Raw genomic sequence first — 18503 nt, 5'->3', positions numbered from 1 at the left:
ACCATAGAATCAACTGTCAACTGCTTGGACCAGTGAGGCTGGTCTTCAGGTGTAAATAAAATTTTGTCTGGCCACCAGGGGACAGGTTCTATGTTGTCCAGGGCCTTCCAGGCATGCTGCACAATGAGCTTAACAAGGTCATCTGCCAGTGGGGTTACCCAGGAAGTAGATGGCTGGCATGGAAGGCCTGCAAGAACACTGATTCCTCAGAAGAAGGGTTAGAGGACTTCCAGTCTCCCTGCTGCTTGAGGATTTCAAGACTGTCTTCATCTGGGGGAGACCATGGGGTCCCTTCCCCCTCATCACAATCAGTGTCTTTGGTGATAGACTCTTCAGGGGAATCAAGGTGCTTCCTCTTGCACCATTTCTTCCGGGGTGGCTCCCCAGTGGGATCTTCTGAGGAGGACTCTGGAGAAGAGGTTCCCTTCAAAGGGGGGGGTCTTGCGACTCCCATGCCTGGGGTCCCAAAATAGGGGGTTGGGACAGCTGCATGCTTTGGGGGTTTCTGATGATGATGTCATTGGTGCTGACTGCGAGCCTGCAGAGTCTAGGACCCTCTCCATTAATTGGAGCCCAGAACTGAGAAAGACAACCTTGGAACCAGGGGTCACACCCCACCCTGAAGAGCCCACCTCCAGGTGAGGAGCTCCAAGAGGACTGAAAGCTGTCAGAGCCATGGACATAGATGGCGCCAATGAGAAAAAAGGCACCAGGCTAGGTACCAAGATACGGACGGCCCAAGCACTGCTCCGAGAGAGCATCGCCTCCGAAAGGTGGTTGGTGCTGACAGGGGAAAAACTGCTGTCAAAGCCAAGACAGTATACACTGGGATGGACATCGGTACCGAGATCTCTGGGACCTGGGTAGAGGCTGGAGGAGGATAAACAGGGGAGGATGTAGTAAAAGATTCTGAGCCAAGAGTCATGGAAGGTCTAGCTGGAATGGGCAATCCCCTAGCTGCAGAAGCTGGTTCACAACCTGCACTAGGTCTAATTCAGAGAAACTCCTGGTGGATCTACAGGAGGCTGCTGAGGGAGAATCAGGTCTTTCTAGAAAGGGGCTAAACCTCTGCCTCAAAAAAGGGTCGTAAGTCGAACAGTATTTTGTTCTTGGCAGATATTCCAGTTTAGGAGCCGATGGAGCCGAAGAAACTATTGACACCATGGATGGAGATGGTGTCGAAGCAGGTACAGTCATAGGAGCCAATGTTGGATCCAAGGATGGCACTGAAGTCAGTGGTGCCAAGGTTGGAACCAAAATAGAGGTGAATATTATAGACAGCACCGAGGGAGAAGATACAGAGCCTAGTGCCGAAGAGGTTTGCGCCAAGGGTGCCGGGGAAGCACGGAGCAGACTCGGTTCTGTAACTGACGGAGATGCAGGAACCAAGTGACTCCATTTTTCCTTATTTATTTGGTCTTTGGAGGGGGTGAGACCTCCAACCCAGACAAAGCCTCCAAAAAAGGTGTCTTAATTAAACCTTTTAAAATAAGCTTATTTTTATGTTCTGCTAGTGTACGATTACTAAAACTAGCACAAATGTCCGTCAGCTTTAATATGACCCATGCCGAAACAGTATACACACCGAGCGTATCCGTCCCAGTTGGGTATCTTACGCCCACACTTATCACACTGTTTAAACCCCAACTTAGCTTTGTCTGACATAGTAAGGTAACAAGGCTATCCTAATAGAATAAAACTAAAGAAGGGAGAGAAAAAGTGATAGAATACCAACTATGGTATTTAAAAAAATACCACAAGTGGTAAGGAAGGGCCTACCAAAGGCAGGGGAGAGGGAGAGTACCAACAATGGTAGAAATTTAATTACCAAGGTAAAGGGTAGGGAATAGAAGTAGGTTATATGCGACAGTGAGAAAAGGCTAAATTGACTAAAAAATAAAAAATTGTAAAGAGAAACTATCTTAAAAATCACAATTTTCCACTTAGCTTTGAGAGGGATGGTTAGCATGTCTGCCAAGGAATGCAGCAAATGAGATCTGGAGTAACTAGGAGAGGGGCATTATGGGTAGGTCTTAGCTGAGAGTTTTTGGCTGGCACAAGATTGTAAACAGCTGTATCGGTTCCAAGAACTGAACTGAAGTCCTATTTGTAATAAATAAACAAAGATTTACAATATCAGATCATGTGTTTAATGTGCTTGTATAATGTGTATGCAGTAGCATGCCCCATCCACCGTCACTGACTGTAGTGGCCCCATACCAACGACGCAAGTACTGAGCTAATAAATACTCATAATATATTTAAGTGTATGGTATGCACTCACACACCTATGTACATGATACCCATAAAATGTCCAGCACTTTGCTGAATGTCCATTCATTTTGGTCTGTTCAGCATAAACAATTGTGGTCTTCTAACAATTCACAAAACTCTGAGGACTGAAGTCAGTAAATAATGACAAACATTAGGGTTTTAGACTTCATTCCCTTCACAAAAATACATGTTAATGAAAAAAAATGTTAATTCTTGCAACACTCAGTTTATAACACCAATATTTAAAATCCGTCCCTGATTTGGGGGGTTTTCTTTTCCCATTATTTTTGGCTTTGTCCACGATTCTTGCTAAGTAATTGAGAGACAAGATAGATAATCTATCTCCCTCTCTCTATGTGGGTTCATAGGAGGTTATTAGGCTACAGACCCAAGGATCTTTACAAGCCTAGCTGTTAAATCCCAATATAATACTAGATGAGAGATATTGTCTGTGCCCAAGACTTTTCCAGCAAGGACTGCCATGTCCAGGAGAGAAACAGGGGCAATCTCCAGCAAAAATGTATGGTTTCCCATCCAGTCATCCAGGTTGCACTTAAACAGGTCATGGAGGTGCTCTGCTTGACATGGATTGGAAGCCTTTTCCAGAGAAATGACAACCTCTGAGAGATATATCTGTCTCTCCAGCAGGTCCTACTTATGTCACAGGCTAGACTGATGTCTCTGGAACAGGTGACTCTAGTCCCATTTGGCTTATGGATGTGAAGCATTTTCACAAGATTTTGGTCAGAGAAAGCCCTGTAAGCCAGACAGAAGTCACCTCTAAGTAGTTTATACACTACTGAGTACAGTGACAGTGACTTCAGTTTGTCTGTACAAGACATATGCTGGAGTCCCTGAATTTCTTTAGTTAGAAATCTCTGAGGTCTCTCAAGTTGCTGCAGGTGTTTGGTACGGTACATACCAAATGGAGCATTACATTCAGTAACAGGCCTGATAAGATATGAGTACACGGGATTTATAACCTCTTTTACACTTGAAGCCACGCCTATGCTAATCAAGCGAGTGACGTAGAATGCCCTCCTCACCACAGTCGATGCATGGTGGTCAAAGTTGAGGTCACAGTTAACTTGTGTTCCCAACTCTCTCACTACAGAATTGGTACTTATGGTATTATTGTTTATTTTATAATCAGCAGAGAAATTGTTTTACCAAAGGAAATGATGATGCATTTCTTTAGCATTTAGTTTAAGACCACGGCTTTGGCACCAATCACTGGTCTATGTAAGCCCCTTTTGAAGAATGCTGACATCACTAAGGGATTCAATGACAGCACCTAATTTGAAGTCATCAGCAAACTTGGTTAGCTAGAGCCCCTGCATTTTGGCTTGGACTTCTGAGAAGTACATGCCAAACAAGAGAGGGCCCCAGCGCTGACCCTTGTGGGACCCTACTGGTGACAGGTCTGCTGGTAGAGGTGAGGCCTCCTATTTTGACTGAGCACTGTCAATCTGTCAGCCAGTTTGAAACCCACCTGACAACATAGGAGTTGATATTCATCTGGGTTAGTTTGTCAATGTTGCCTGAATGTCGTATTGTGCCGAAGGCCTTGGCCAGGTCAAGGTAGGTGCACAGCTATGCCTTCGTCTATGCTCTGGTCACATTCTCGAAGAAGTCCATCAGATTTAACAGGCATGACCTACCCTTGACAAAACCGAACTGGGGCAGATCTAGGGTTTGGAGGGCACCTACATCCTTATTTATGAGATCCATGATGATATGTTCCATTGCCTTACAGATGAGGCTGGTTAAACTTATAGGTCTATAGTCACCTGGTTCTTCTGCTAAGCCGCCCTTGTAGAGGGGAATAACAGATGCCATTTTCCATTCAGTGGGGACAAAGCTGCTACTCAGGCTGTGGTTGAACAGGTTGCTTAGTGGAGTAGCTGTTGTTGAAGAACATTAAGAACACATCCCCGAATGCTATCTGGTCCCATGAAAGCTGTGTTCTTAGTCTTGGAGATAGCATTGATGACTTGCTCTTTGAAGATGCAAGGAAGAGGTGATGTTGAAGACATTGTTTGCGGTATGTTGGGGGGAGGATAGGGGGATGAAGTTTTCACTAAAGCTGTCTGCTAGCAGGTTTGCAATTTCCATAGGGTCAGCATGTACGATACCATCCACAATTAGTTCAGTACACATCTGAGGCCTACCTTTTAGGTTGCAAACGTAGCTGAAGAAAACCTTATGGTTATTCTTGGCTATGGTTGCTAAATGTTTCTCATATTTGCTCTTTGAGGATATTACAAGTTGTCTTATTTGCTTGTTTAGGCTGAGGAGGGTGCTCTTCCAGTTCTGGGTTCTCACTTTTGTATTTTTACATAGCAGCCTAATTTATTAATGCACCAGGATGATTTGTTTTTTTCTTCAGGATCTTGCTTTAATCCTATCAGGTACAGCTGTGTCTATACATTTGTGTAGATGTTTATACAGGGCATCAGTGTATACCTTAGTATAGCCATCAATGCCATATGTGGAAACTGAAGTTTGGAAGTTAATTATAGCTTCCCTTAGCAGAGTGCAGTGGCTTTGTATTAGAACATTACCCCACCTTGATTTTCACACAGGAATGGGTGTAGCGTACGTGATTGACAGGGCAAGCCCATGTGAGGTTACATGTAAAATACGGCTGAGTGACAAGCCATGCAGATTATTCAGCCACCTGTTGAATATTCATTTTGAAAATTCCATCTGTGGCTGTTTGTTGCCGTTCTTGAAATACAGCCATTCCAAGATAGTTATGTTGTGTATTGTGTGTCCTTTAATTAAGAGATGCAAGGGCAGGTTCACTTATTAGTGGGTCAGAAGGGCAGTATGTACGCAGTACTTTACACCCCACATAATTTTGTGCTTTAAGTTGCTTTTGCAAGGGGGCAAGCCCCCTGCACCCCCCCCACATTTCTTAACTATACTGATGTGCTTATGAAAAGAACACAAATTGTGTGGTTTTCTGGTAAATTACTGAACATGGAAGTCACTAAATAATGACACATATTTTAGTTTCAGACCTTACATTCTTCTGAAATGCATGCTAACATAAAACCAGTCATGCTAGCAAGTGTCTAAGTTTATAAAGGCATAACTAAAATTCTCTACCTCCCTATATTTGGGACTTTGCCATATTAGGCTTTGTTCAGATTTTGTGCGTTAACACATTGAGAGGTATGTGTCACTGTTAACAACTGCAACTGTACGTTAAACGTTATAGTTCTAGGTTTGTACCTGTCTTAGTTTAGTTACCGCAATCCACTGTCTCCCGAAAAGCAGACATTACAAATAAAAAGAAATCACATTTTGAAAAATATATATCTGCAGACTATGCAAAAGCATGACCTTAATCGAAATAAGGTGTAACTACAGATAGTCACACCAAACCCCTTACCTTAAGAACACTGTTCAACAATAAGGACTCATTTAGAAACAGAATGACATGTAAAATTCCTTGGAATATAGGGAGTGGCACCAAAAATATGGATGTGAAACAGCTAAGAAACAGCAATAATCAAAACCAAATGCAAGTATTAGAGATCTGCCATGTGGGTTCCTGCAGAGGACTGGAAATACTTTAGGTGTATGCTGTTATATAGAATACATAATGCTGCAGCACGCAGATTTAACTACACTCTTTTCCATATTGTATTTGGTAACGTTTAGTATGTCATGTTTATTCATAGTAAGACTAGCAATTACAGGGAAACAGAGAGTGCTGGGCGGGCTTTGGGCGGTTCTTGCTACTGCGCATCTGGTGGGGTAATGTTCTAATACAAAACCGGTACAGTTAGCTTTGGTGAAGTTTTCTCTCAATCTTCCATCTCCAAAATGAGAAATACTACCCCTCATAATTTGAAACGGCGATAATAGAAAACACTGGACTGCTGAAGTTTTTTTTTTTTTTTTTTTTTATGTAGCTCTCAGAATGTTACAGCAACTGTGCAATATGACAGTTGGCACCATAACATTCTGACCTCTTCTCGAGATGACATGCTGCATGATCCACTCCAGAGACCTTCCTTTTTACCTCATTCTTTGAAAAAGCATGTTGTTCTACTATTTAAATTAATTAGAATAATATTTAAAAATAATCACACTCCCTGACATGTTAATCATTTTTCAATCACCAGAGACAAAAACTTACATACATCAAGAAAATGTGTTTGGGTTTAGTTTTATTTATTTATTTATTTTTACGATTTTGGGTTGTGATGGGCATTAATTCACAGAGGCAATACACCAGGACTTGATTCTTTAGTATTCATTATAAGTTTACTGGTAGTAAGCAACCTGATAGGTCAGTGCATTTAAAAAAATATTTCAGTGAAGCACTGTAACTTATCAGAGCTACAAGAGTTACATCTCCTTTCATTCTTCCCTTTACTCACCAGAAGCATTATTTTTCAGCTGGACAGCGCTGTTGTATAAAGAGACAGATGTCAAAAATGGGACAGTTGAGGAATTTCATGCTATTATTCATTAAAAGATTGATGGTTACTACAAGTTGGTGTCCCGTTTGGTCCATTTTACAAGCCATGCAGTAGTTTTCAATTAAGGATGGTTACTACTGTTAAGAAAACACAATACCTTGAATAGCCACACCACCTGCTATTCTGGTATTGCTCTCAATAAATCAGGGACAAATCCAGAAATAATCAAGGGCATAATGAGACACTGAGAAAATACCTCTCAACTGTCCAGACTTTTAGAGATCGTCCAGATTTTTGTCTCATATGTTTGGTCTGTTCCTTACAAAATCTGTTATTTTCTGGCAAATCACAGGGAATTGAAATCACCAAATAGTGAGAAACATTTGAGTTGCTGACTTTCTATCCTTCAAAAAATGCATGCTAAACCAAAACCTGTTATTCTAATATTTAAAATATGTCCCTATTTTTGGGACTTTTTGGCTTTGTCCAGATTTCTTGAGCTAAGACACTGAGAGGTATGAAGAGAATATGAATTAGTATATATATCTTCTGTCTAAAGTAAAAAACAAGTTACAACCTTTTCCCCAAAAGTCACCAATTTTAGGAAGTACCAAGAGAGAAAAAGAGCTAAATGTATGCAGAAAAATGTTTTGGAGGAAGAATGAGGTTTAAGGAAAGCAGGAACTGAATGAGCTCTGTAACGTTTGACTAACAATGCCTGGATAGATTTTAAGTGATGTACAATATTTGCAAATGAAAATATGGCAATACAGTTTGTCTTCACGCATATAGATGTATCCCTGCTTATGTCATAACTGATAATTTTAATAAAGATGTTTCTTGTTATGAAAAAAAGATGAAAACATCTAAAATTAGAGTCAAAGCCAGTGACAGTGCAGAGGAAAGTATCTTGGATCTGCACTGGTGTGCAGCCCAGCGTTCTCTATTATAATAATAATAAATGGCATTGGAACTTGTCATCAGTCCACAACATCCACAGGCAAAATGGGGAACACTTACCAACAACTGAAACTAGCAAATCGTGAGTATGGCTAGAATGTGCTACTTTATATTTCTAGAAAGTTCTTAAGTTAATGCAGTTTATTATTATTTACAATGGATATCAATTAAAACAACCCTCAATGTGTGAAAGACCCTTTCAATGTGGAACTGTAAAGCACATTAACTGTTTAAAACTCAAAGGGAGGAAATTACCTTGCAATGAGGTACACTTGAGAGATATAGGTATTGTGGCAGACGTATAGTAAAATAAATAAGGGCGTTACCAAAGTAACGTGGATATAGAACGCCTTGGTTGTTAATACCTACCAATTACAGACATGCTTGGGCCACAGTTATTATCCACAAGCACCTCAAATGAAAACTGACTACACTACAAAACACTGCATTTCGACAAAATAAGCCAAAGTAGAAACTAAAACTTACATGAGATAATTTAAGACTGAAAATCCTCAGACTCGCACAGCACCTCCGACAACACCCTCAAAACTAAAAATGCCAGCGATGATGCTCCTCCCCCTGCAGAGTATAACTACCCATTGTTGCCACTCCCGAAATGGGATTAACATCTTCTCACGTTATAAGATCTGAACAAAACAGAACTGTGATGAAAACCAAAAAAAAAAAAAAAAAACAATGTAGTGATTACGGCAAGGGCTGACTTAAACAGAAGACAGCAATCACACACAGGTAGATGCAGGTAAAGGGAGCTACAGGTTGGATAGGTGTGGTACCTATACAAAAAATGTCTGGCAAGGACATGGGTCTCAAAATGAAAATGGACGCACTTACTATTCTTGTAAACAATGTTCATACATGCATCTCAGCTGTCCATATTTTTGCAGTATGTACATGTTTTGCCTGATATTTTTGTTGTTCCTCATAAAACCTTGTATTTTTGGCCAATTATTGAGGACAGAAGTCACTACAGACATTTGAGGGTCAGACTTTATACCCTTCAGAAAAATGCATGCTAATGCAAAGACTTTTAATTCATAGGTTCATAGGTAAGTACTAGGCTATCTTCCCGAGGGCATATGTAAGCCTAGTCAGAATGTGTTGGCTTCTATAGATTAGTTCCCTGTGCCTCTGTCCAGCAGAGACATTAGTTCCCTGTGCCTCTGTCCAGCAGAGCCACTGCAGTGATCCCCGGGGGAAATTTTCTGTTTCCCATCCACTCGTCAAGGTTTCTCTTGAAGAGTGTTAGTGAGGGGCTCTGCCTAATGTAGATTGGAATCCTATTCCAAAGCATAGAGAGTCTCTGGGACAGGAATCTCTCCCTCCAGCAAGTCCTATTTATCGTTATGGTGAGGTTTAGATCGCTAGAGCGTGTGGCTCTCGGGGATTTGTTTTTTTAGGTGGAACATGTCCATCAATTCTTGGTTGGACATAACCTTGCATATCAGACAGAGATCACCCCTGAGTAGGCAGTATGCAACCGAGTACAGCTGGAGTTTCTTCAGTCGGGCTACATAGGGCATCTGTTTGAGGCCAGTAATCCTCTTGGTGAGGTACTTCTGTGGTCTTTCCAGCTGCTGCAGGTGTCTTGTAAGGTACATCCCAAATGGAGCGTTGTACTCTATGATGGGTCTGATGAGTGATGAGTAGAGGGGCACAATAACCTCTTTTGTTATAGATGTGAACCCTTTTGTGATTAGGTTGGCCACATAGAAGGATTTTCTAACCACCTTGGCAATATGATTATCAAAGGAGAGATTACTATCTACTTGGGTCCCCAGATCTCTTATTTCATTTTCTGTATTTAGGGGACTACCATGTATGTGGTAGCTCATGGGTACTTTGTTTTTTCCAAAGGGGATGACTATGCACTTTTTCGCATTTAGCTTGAGGCCATGATTTTGACACCAGGTATCCGTTTCAGTGAGACCCTTCTGGAGGATGTCTGCATCAGCCAGAGAGTCAGTCATGGCCCCCAGTTTGCAGTCGTCTGCGAACTTGGTCAGCCGTAGTCCTCCTGTGCTTCCTGTACCTCTAAGAAGTATATACCGAACAAGAGGGGTCCCAGGACTGAGCCCTGGGGGGACTCCACTTGTAACTGGTTTAGAGTCGGACCTAGAGCCTGCAACTCTCACTGTGTGGGGTCTATCCATGAGCCAATTGGCAACCCATCAAATGACATAGGGGTTTATATTCAGGCTGGTGAGCTTGTCTATAATACTAGAATGGGGAATGGTGTCAAAAGCCTTTGCGAGGTCTAGGTAGGCTGTGAGCACCTCCTTTCCCTCATCTAAAGCCTTGGTAACTGTCTCAAAGAAGTCCACCAGGTTTAGGAGGCATGATCTGCCCTTAACAAAGCCAAACTGGGTAGGGTCCAATGTTTGGAGGTTCCCAATATCTCTGTTAATGAATTCCATGACAATGCGCTCCATAGTCTTGCAGACCAGGCTAGTCAGGCTTATAGGGCGATAGTACCCGGGGTCCGTTGTGGCTCCACCTTTGTGGAGCGGGATAACTGTTGCTGTGTGCCACTCTGTGGTTACATAGCCTGTAGAGAGGCTGAGTTTGAACAGCATGTTTAGCTGAGGGGTTAGTTCATTTTGGAGTTTGTGTAAGACACAGCCTGGGACTCCGTCCGGTCCCATTGAAGCTGTGTTTTTGGCTTTGGATAGGGATGTTTTAACCTGTGTGTCAGTGATTGCCAGGGCTCTAAATTCATCTGGTATGGTTATGGGCCCTTTAGGGGGTGAGAGGGGGTTGTAGTTTGCACTAAACCTGTCTGCCAGACTGTTGGCAATATCAGTCGGTTCAGTGTATTTTGTGCCATTCTGCACTAACTCAGAGCATATCTGAGAGTTTCCACTTAGTTTCTTGACATAGCTAAAGAATGCTTTGTGGTTATCATTGGAGTCCTTGGAAATTTTTCTTTCAAAGCTAGCCTTGGATGATTTTATGAGGGATCGTAGTTTCTTGCTGATACTGATCAGGGATATCTTTCCTTCTTGGGATTTTACTCTTTTCTGTACTAGTTTCCTCCTACTATTGTACAGCTTGTTTATGGCAGGGGTCCAGTTTCCTTTTCTTGGAGGAGTGAGTCTTAGTTTTGCTTGGGATAGCATGATCCATGCATTCTTGCAGGTGCTCATAGAGTGCACTTGTAAGGGATTCAGCAGCTTGGACAGCGCTGTCCTTTAGCATGGGGGCTGTGAAACGTTCCACCTCGGTCTTAAGTAACGTGATGTTTGCTTTTGAAAAGTTTTTCACGGTGGTTTCCTTGATTGGGAGTGGGGGTGGAATGTGGATATCCAGAGTGATTAGTCTATGGTCTGATATAATCAACGAGAGGTTCACCTCCGGTGTAGAGCACTGGTCGCCCATGTTGGTAATGACCAGGTCCAATATGTTGTCACCTGTGGTGGGGGTGTTGATCAGTTGATCCAAGGCATTTGAGTTTATAAATTCTAGGAAGCATTGGGCAAGAGAGTTAGTACTTGAATGGTTCTCCCAGTTAATGTTTGGGTAATTGAAGTCACCCAATATTAGGGTGTTTGCTAGGACCTTCAAATTTTCCAGTGTCTCCAGAAATGTGGAATGGGGTCCTAGGTCATGGTGGGTGATCTGTAGTAAGTTACATTTTGAATTGCAGTTTTGCCCATTGTTAGTTGCACATGGATGATCTCTGAGGCATTGTGCTGTGCCACTAACCTGGAGGTGTGGGTATCCTTGATGAATATGGATACACCCCCGCCTTTTGTGTTTCGGTCCGGGTTCTGTGGCCGAAAGGTATGGTATGAGTTGTAGCCTGGTAGTGCTGTGGTGCTCTTTGGATCCTTAAACCAGGTTTCTGTTACTGCACAGATATCGATGTTCTCCATACTGAGGAGTGTCTCAAGTGCATGCATTTTGAGGTTTAGACTTCTGTCGTTGAGAAGCATTGCCCTTAGTTTTTGGTTACTTGTGCTATTTACGGTGGTGGGTTTGTCTTTTGAGCCTTGCCTAAAACAGACGCTATGGGGGTGGCAAAAGCCTTGGCCAGTATTCAAAAGCCTAAGGGTGACAGGTGCAAGCCATCTCTTGTGAAGCAACGTGGCTTGTCGAGCATGTCATCCCAGGAGGACAGATACTGGATCCCCTTTGAATGACACCAGAAACTTAGCCAACTGTTGAAATTGATATTTTTTTCTTTATACTGTGGCATCATTCTTGGTGAGGCCAAGATGCTACTCAGGGTCAGGGTCATACCGGCCTGGGATACGTGATCAGAGAGCTCTTCCATGTCTCTTTTCATGTAGTCCAGGGAAATACATCTCAGATCATTCACACCAACATGGACAATGATGGAGTTGTATTTGTACTTGTTCTGGAGTGACCTGAGTGCCTGTGTTATGTGACAAATCCTGGTGCCGGACAGGCAGCTAACTGTAACCTTTTCCTTGTCCAGCCTAGTTAGTGGAACATCAATGTGCCTGACTATAGAGTCAACTATTACTAGTGTGTTGGGTATGTTGTTTTGCCTTAAGGGCTGTGATTGCATGGCACACTAATTATGTGAAGTATGTGTTTCATGGTTTGTGCTGGGGTGTGGAGGTTGCTCGGGTATCTGCTTTGGAGGTCTCTGTTGCTTTTGCAGATTTTTATTTAGAGCCTCCAAGTATGTTTTCGTGTATTTATGTGTGTAATTTGCCGGTGTTGGTTTAGTAGGTCTATTTAAGACTGGTGGTGTGTTGCAAATATTTCCCTTCTCCTCTTGACTGTCAGTTCCAGTCTTGGGTTGAGAGAGCTTTGCCTCCAGTTTGGCTGTATAATTGCATCTCTCACATATATTAGTGTTTGGTGGTAGGAGGACAGGGTCGTCTGTGTACATAAGGCAGTTGTAACATTGCCTCAAAATGCCCAGATTCACCAGTTGGACTGGAGAGTACACCTGAAACCTGTCCTTTGGACTTGCCTGAATAGGTAAAGTGAGCTGTTTTACTGATTGGCTGGTAGGGACAAATAGAGAGCCTTGTCCTTCTGGACAGTATGGGGGTGGTCTAGTGCTATGTTTAATTAGTGCTTGCTATGAGTTCTGAGCAAGTGCTGGGCTGTGAAATGAATGGTTTGAGTGCTTAAGTTGAAAGTTTGTCTAGTTCCAAGGGAAAAATTGAAGAGTAGACTTCATGGAGCCAGGTATAGTTTAACCCTAGCTAACCAGTGCTGCCCAGTGCGCAAAACCTTGCAAATGCGTTTTTTTTATAGCAGGGAAATGAAAGAGATAGAAATTAGCCCAAAATGGCCAATAAACTACTAACTTCTGGGCTGAAACTACTCCTCCAGGGACACATAGGCTGCTCAAAGCTCCCCTCTCTCACAGGTGAACAGAGAAACTTCCTTCTATCCAAGTAAGGTATGGGCAACACAGAAACTTGTAACACAGCCCTGAATTTAGCAATAACCTGAAAACTGGACTATACTAGTTCAGAAAGGCAGGAAACAAGTATATATATATTTTTTTTGTTTTTTCTTTTTTTCAGAAAATAAAGCAGATACAATAAAAAAAAAAAACACTTTACATGCACAGAAATGGCTATCGCACTTTAGTGAACAGCCTACAACAGTTAAACAGATTAGTTAAACACAAAAATGACTTAGCTCAAGTGCAGGCAGAAAATAAGTACAATATGTAGCAGAAACAAGCTTTTTAAATCACAGAAATGCTAAAAAAATGGCATTTTAGGCGGAATTTGTTAAAGACAGCAAGAAAATGCAGAAAAATTATACTTAATCACTTTAAATTCTCTCTTTTGTCTCTCTGCTGCTGTAGAACTCTGCAGGACACCTGGCAGGCACTCCCTGAGCTGAATACAAGCGCAAACAAATGTGCAAATGCAGTTTTTATAGCAGGGAAATGAAAGAGATAGAAATTAGCCCAAAATGGCCCACAAAATACTAACTTCTGGGCTACAGCAAACAGGCCACACAAATTTCAGAAAGAAACAGTTCAAATAAGCAGGCACAATAAGCCTTTAACCAGAAATTCCCAGCTCAGAAGGGCAGGATCTAGCCTCTCCTCCCACAAGAGTGCAGACCAGAAACCTTCTTAATGTAAAATAACTGGCCGGAAGCCCGAGTGCTTAAACCAGAACTAATACGCTTTTAGAATAACAGACACTAAGCCTTCAAGCAGCAATTCCCAACTTAGAAGGATGTACGCTACCTATCCTGCCACAACAATGCAGTCCACAAACCTTCTTAATGTAAAACAACTGGTCTGAAGCTCAAGTGCTTAAACCAAAAGGCTTAGAATAACAGTTACAATTTAATCAGGCTACTACCAAGCAGTAATAACTGCAGCAGAATAATACAACTGAGTACTTTTAAGAAGAAGCACAAGCAAAATAAGGTAATAAAGTGGGAAGAAACCCAATTACAGTAAAAGCAGATGAATAAAGTGCAATTTTTTTAACAATAAAAAATGAGCAAACTTATTTAAACAAATTACCCAATTAACCAGTAAAAAAACTCAAAACTGAGCCCTGTTCCCGCAGTCTTCAATCAGACAAGTTCTAACAGCACACTCCTGGCACTAGGGTGCAGGGGAACCTTCTCCAAAAAGATGGCCTGGATTAGTGCTCAAGTTATACAAACAAAGCTAGATTCAGCAGGCCTGAATCTAGTCTATGCTACAGCAGACAAGGTACATCAATATCAGAAAAACAGTTCAAATAAGCAGGCACAGTAAGCCTTTGGCCAGAAATTCCCAGCTCAGAAGGGAAGAAACTTCTTAATGTAAAATAACTGGCCTGGAGCCCAAGTGCTTAAACCAGAACTAATACACTTTTAGAATAACAGACACTGAGCCTTCGATCTGCAATTCCCAAGTTATAAGGATGTAAGCTACCTGTCCTGCCACAACAGTGCAGACCACAAACCTTCTCAGTGTAAAACAACTGGTCTGAAGCCCAAGTCCTTTAACTAAAAGACTTAGAATAACAGTTACAATTTAATCAGGCTACTACCAAGCAGTAATAAATGCAGCAGAATAAACACAATTGAGTACTTTTAAGAAGAGACAAAAGCAAAATAAGGTAATAAAGTAGGAAGAACACAAATACAGTAAAAAGCAGGTAAAGTGCAAATTTTTTTTGTTTGTTTTTTTTTATATATAACAATGGAAAACAAGCAAACTGATTTAAACAAATTACCCAATTAACCAGTAAAAAACTTCAGAACTGAGCCCTGTTTCATCAGATGTCAATCAGACAAGTTCAGGGCCTAAGTGGGTATGCCTACTCAGATGTTCTCTCTGTATTAGGCAGGATAAGCTAATGAGACTAGACTAGGATGGAGCTGGGACAGGGCTGAACAGATGGGAATGGTAGGATTGTCTGAAATCAAAATATGATCTCACTGTACTCGGTTGAGTGAGCAAATGAGATGGGCCCAGGAGGAGTGTTCAAACACAAATTTACAGGAGGGGCGGTCAATTCCAAAGCCACCAAGATTAATACCAAAACAAGAACAGGGAGAGTGGGTGGGGAAATATAAGTGCAGACACATAGAGAACTACAATTTTCAGTGAACAAATAAGGAGATAAACCCAGTACTATTTTTAACACAATATTCAATGAAACAATAAAACAGAAAAAATGCAGTACTATCTTATATCACTGCAAGTTTGTACTTATCTCAGCTTGTAATAAAGTTGTTGCAGCTCAAGTATGCAACTATTCAGCAGAAACAAAATCTGTGAATTCTATGAATTTTCTAAGTGTATAAGTCCAATATCTGTCCCTATTTTTGGATCTTTGTGCCCCCATTAGTTTGAGTTGTGTTCGGATTTCTTGAGCTAAGAGTATTCCAATTTCCTTAGATTAAGAAAACATTCCCTATATATATTTTCCAGGTATGCGATAGCATCTTTTTCAGTATCCGTCCATACGCACTAGCTCCCTTAATTTACCAATCATACCTCTCAACTGTCCAGATTTTCCCAGAATTCTCTTTACTTTTGTCTCATATAGTTGATGATCCTAATACAATTTCTGTTTTTCTGGCAAACAAGCGAGGATTGCACTCACTAAATAATGACAATAAGTTTGAGTCATAGACTTTAACTTGTACAAAACCACAGGCTAACATACATCTTGTTATTCTAAGCACCTTTCTATGTTTATAATATTAGTAGTTAAAATCTGTCCATAATTTGAGGTCTTCGTCCCTTCTTTATTTTTGGCTCTATCCAGATTTCTTATACTTAGAAATTGAGAGGCATGTAACCATGTACCAAATCACTTATTTCCTATGAGATGGAAGAATCGGCAGGAGTTTTAGGTCCGTGAATACTCCGTTAGTCCGGACAGACTTTCAAAAAAGTGTTCTTTGTTTACAGGTAACGGCACTGACAATTTATTTTACATACTTTTTTGAAGTGCTGTCACTGCAGTTGTTCCGATTTCTCTTCTATACTGTAATAGTATGAGGGTAATAGAATGATTCGTGAATATCTCTTTATTTACCTGACATTCGATGATTATACCGAGTTACAGTTTGTGGTTGGTCTATAATCATAACTGGCGGGAACAATTAAACGTGGTTGTGAACTTATTATGAAGCTGTGACATAGGTACGTTTTGCTTCCCTGTACTTTCTCTTGTAAAACGTCCCAGGTATTCTGTAGAGATGCCAACAGTGTATTGTTTTGTTTTATACATTTGCTTATTAAAGGCAGCAGTGTGCTTGACATGACATCATTCATGTACAAGTCTTATCATTACTTTCTTTCCTATAAGTAAAATACGCCTTTTTTTTTTTCGGTAAAATTTTTTACTTAAAATATTGCATTTTCTGTTGTGAAACGTCTTCACTGATATCAACTTAATAAAACTGAAGGGCAATAGTGGAGCCCACTGGAGTTTGTGTAACCACATCACTCGGATTCTCCTCTCTAAGTCTTCTCCCTTATCGTTAAATGAAGCATAATGTACAGAAGACCACGTGGGTCTTCATGTGTTTTAAAATTGCATACTGGAATGGGTGGGCTTGTAACTAAATCAGTTGTAAAACCATTTGTATACAAGATGTATGCATCAGTCCAGCCGTGGGGATAACAGTTTGTATACAAGATGTAAGCATCAGTCCAACCGTGGGGATACTCTAGGATACCCTGTTTGCAGTGCTTATAGCATGATTAGCAAAGGGTAAAAATAAATGTAAGCATTAATGATATGCTATCTTTCATATGCAGGGCCGGTGTTAGCATTTTGGGGACCCCCAAGGCACTTCTAGTCTTAAGTATCACTCTGTCATTGACACCCTTCCCAAGCAACCTTTTAGCTCATTCTGCAGACATTTAGGAGTGGTAAACAGAGACTGACCTGTAGCTACACTGCTCTTACATTGCAACAGGCCTGTGTACCACACTATGTTGCCCCATCGCCATCATACAGCGGGACATTTAAAGTTGCTACTAGCATTTAGTTGCAACAGTGATGCATTACAACAACTCTATATACAGATCTAGATTTAGGTGAAACGGTGTCCTAGGGCCAACTGTTTCAGCCTCCAGAAAACACACACTCACACCTTCCATTTATTTTCCCTATCTTGGGCTTTCCATTCCATACACATTACTTTTTTTCTTCCTTTCCTCACATTTTACCTCACTCTTCAGCTTTTTCAAAAATACACAACTTTCTATGTATTCTGAAATGCATGTAAAAGTTTTTCTTTTTACACAGTCTTTTCATCCAATGATGTCTTGGACAGAATGTATGATTACGAAAAGAAATTCACTGCTGTTGTTCAGCTTTAGTTTATCTTGCATCCTTTGAACATACCTTCCCTGACTAAGACAGCAATAACTACTTGTTAGCTGCATTTTTTACTGATACCTAGAAGAATAATGTATGTGTCCTGGCATTACTGGGTGTGTGCACAGATAAAAATCAGTGATATACACACACACACACGCACACATGCACACACACACACACATTAGCCATATCAATACTAGTTTTGTATTTATTTCAGCAAATACCAATACATTGTGCAACAATGGTACTGTTATACCAGGTCAGTGAATGCTTTTTAGAAGTCGTCAAACAGCAGCAGGGTTAAGTCACTTATTTCCCTCATTGAGGAGTAATGGATAGCTGTCACTGCCCCTGATTTCACAGACCTTTCCTGATTTTGCTTATAATCTTACTCTGCCTTTCAAAAAAGTTTAATTTGCTGATAAATCATTAAGGATTACAGACAGTCAATAAATACAGACATCAGAGTTTTATATTTCTTATTGTCCAATAATGCATGTTGATGTAAAAGGTGTTACTGTATTACATTTTTGAGTGAATTAGAATATTTAAAATGTGTTCCTGATTTTGAACCTCTATTCTGCTATTATGTTTGGCACTGCACTGAAGTTGAGAGTTATAGTGTCTGGTGTTCTGTCAGTTTTTATTAAAACCCTGAAAAAGAAAATCATTGCTATAGACTGAAAGCGTCAGCTCTTCTTAAAACTCCAGGTTTGCCATGACATCAGTCACTCTGGGTTGCTGATCTCTCTACTGCTTGCCTTGCTCATGTTCATTATCAGCTTTATCCTAACAGGATCATATCAAAGCTGGGTTCAGGTTAAAGCAGATAACCAGCAAATTAATATATTTTTTCTCCTTATTTTCCCCAACCAGAAGAAGCTTTTCTGGGGCTCCCATGCAGTCAAGGATGATGAAGGGGCTCCTCCCTGCAGCCATGGGTATTGCTTGTACCTAAAGCTAGCTATTTTGCTAGTTTTAGTAGAGATAATGTCCACCAGCAGGGTTTAACTAAGCC

General features: G+C 41.0%; 1 protein-coding gene across 1 annotated transcript in view; it reads left to right on the top strand.

The window, feature by feature from the left end:
* The first annotated feature begins 1162 nt into the window (after nucleotides 1–1162).
* The window catches only part of LOC122796779 (macrophage mannose receptor 1-like), a 154020-nt gene continuing 136679 nt past the window's right edge, over nucleotides 1163–18503 (top strand). The window contains exon 1 of the mRNA XM_044065507.1: nucleotides 1163–1358. Coding sequence (XP_043921442.1) covers nucleotides 1163–1358 — 196 coding nt within the window. The remainder of the gene's footprint in view (nucleotides 1359–18503) is intronic.

This window comes from Protopterus annectens, chromosome 3.part0 (genome assembly GCF_019279795.1).
Source record: "Protopterus annectens isolate FY-2018-M chromosome 3.part0, PAN1.0, whole genome shotgun sequence".
Taxonomy (NCBI): Eukaryota; Metazoa; Chordata; order Ceratodontiformes; family Protopteridae; genus Protopterus; species Protopterus annectens.
The sequence above is the reverse complement of the archived record's forward strand: the minus strand, read 5'-3'. Positions and strand labels throughout refer to the sequence as shown.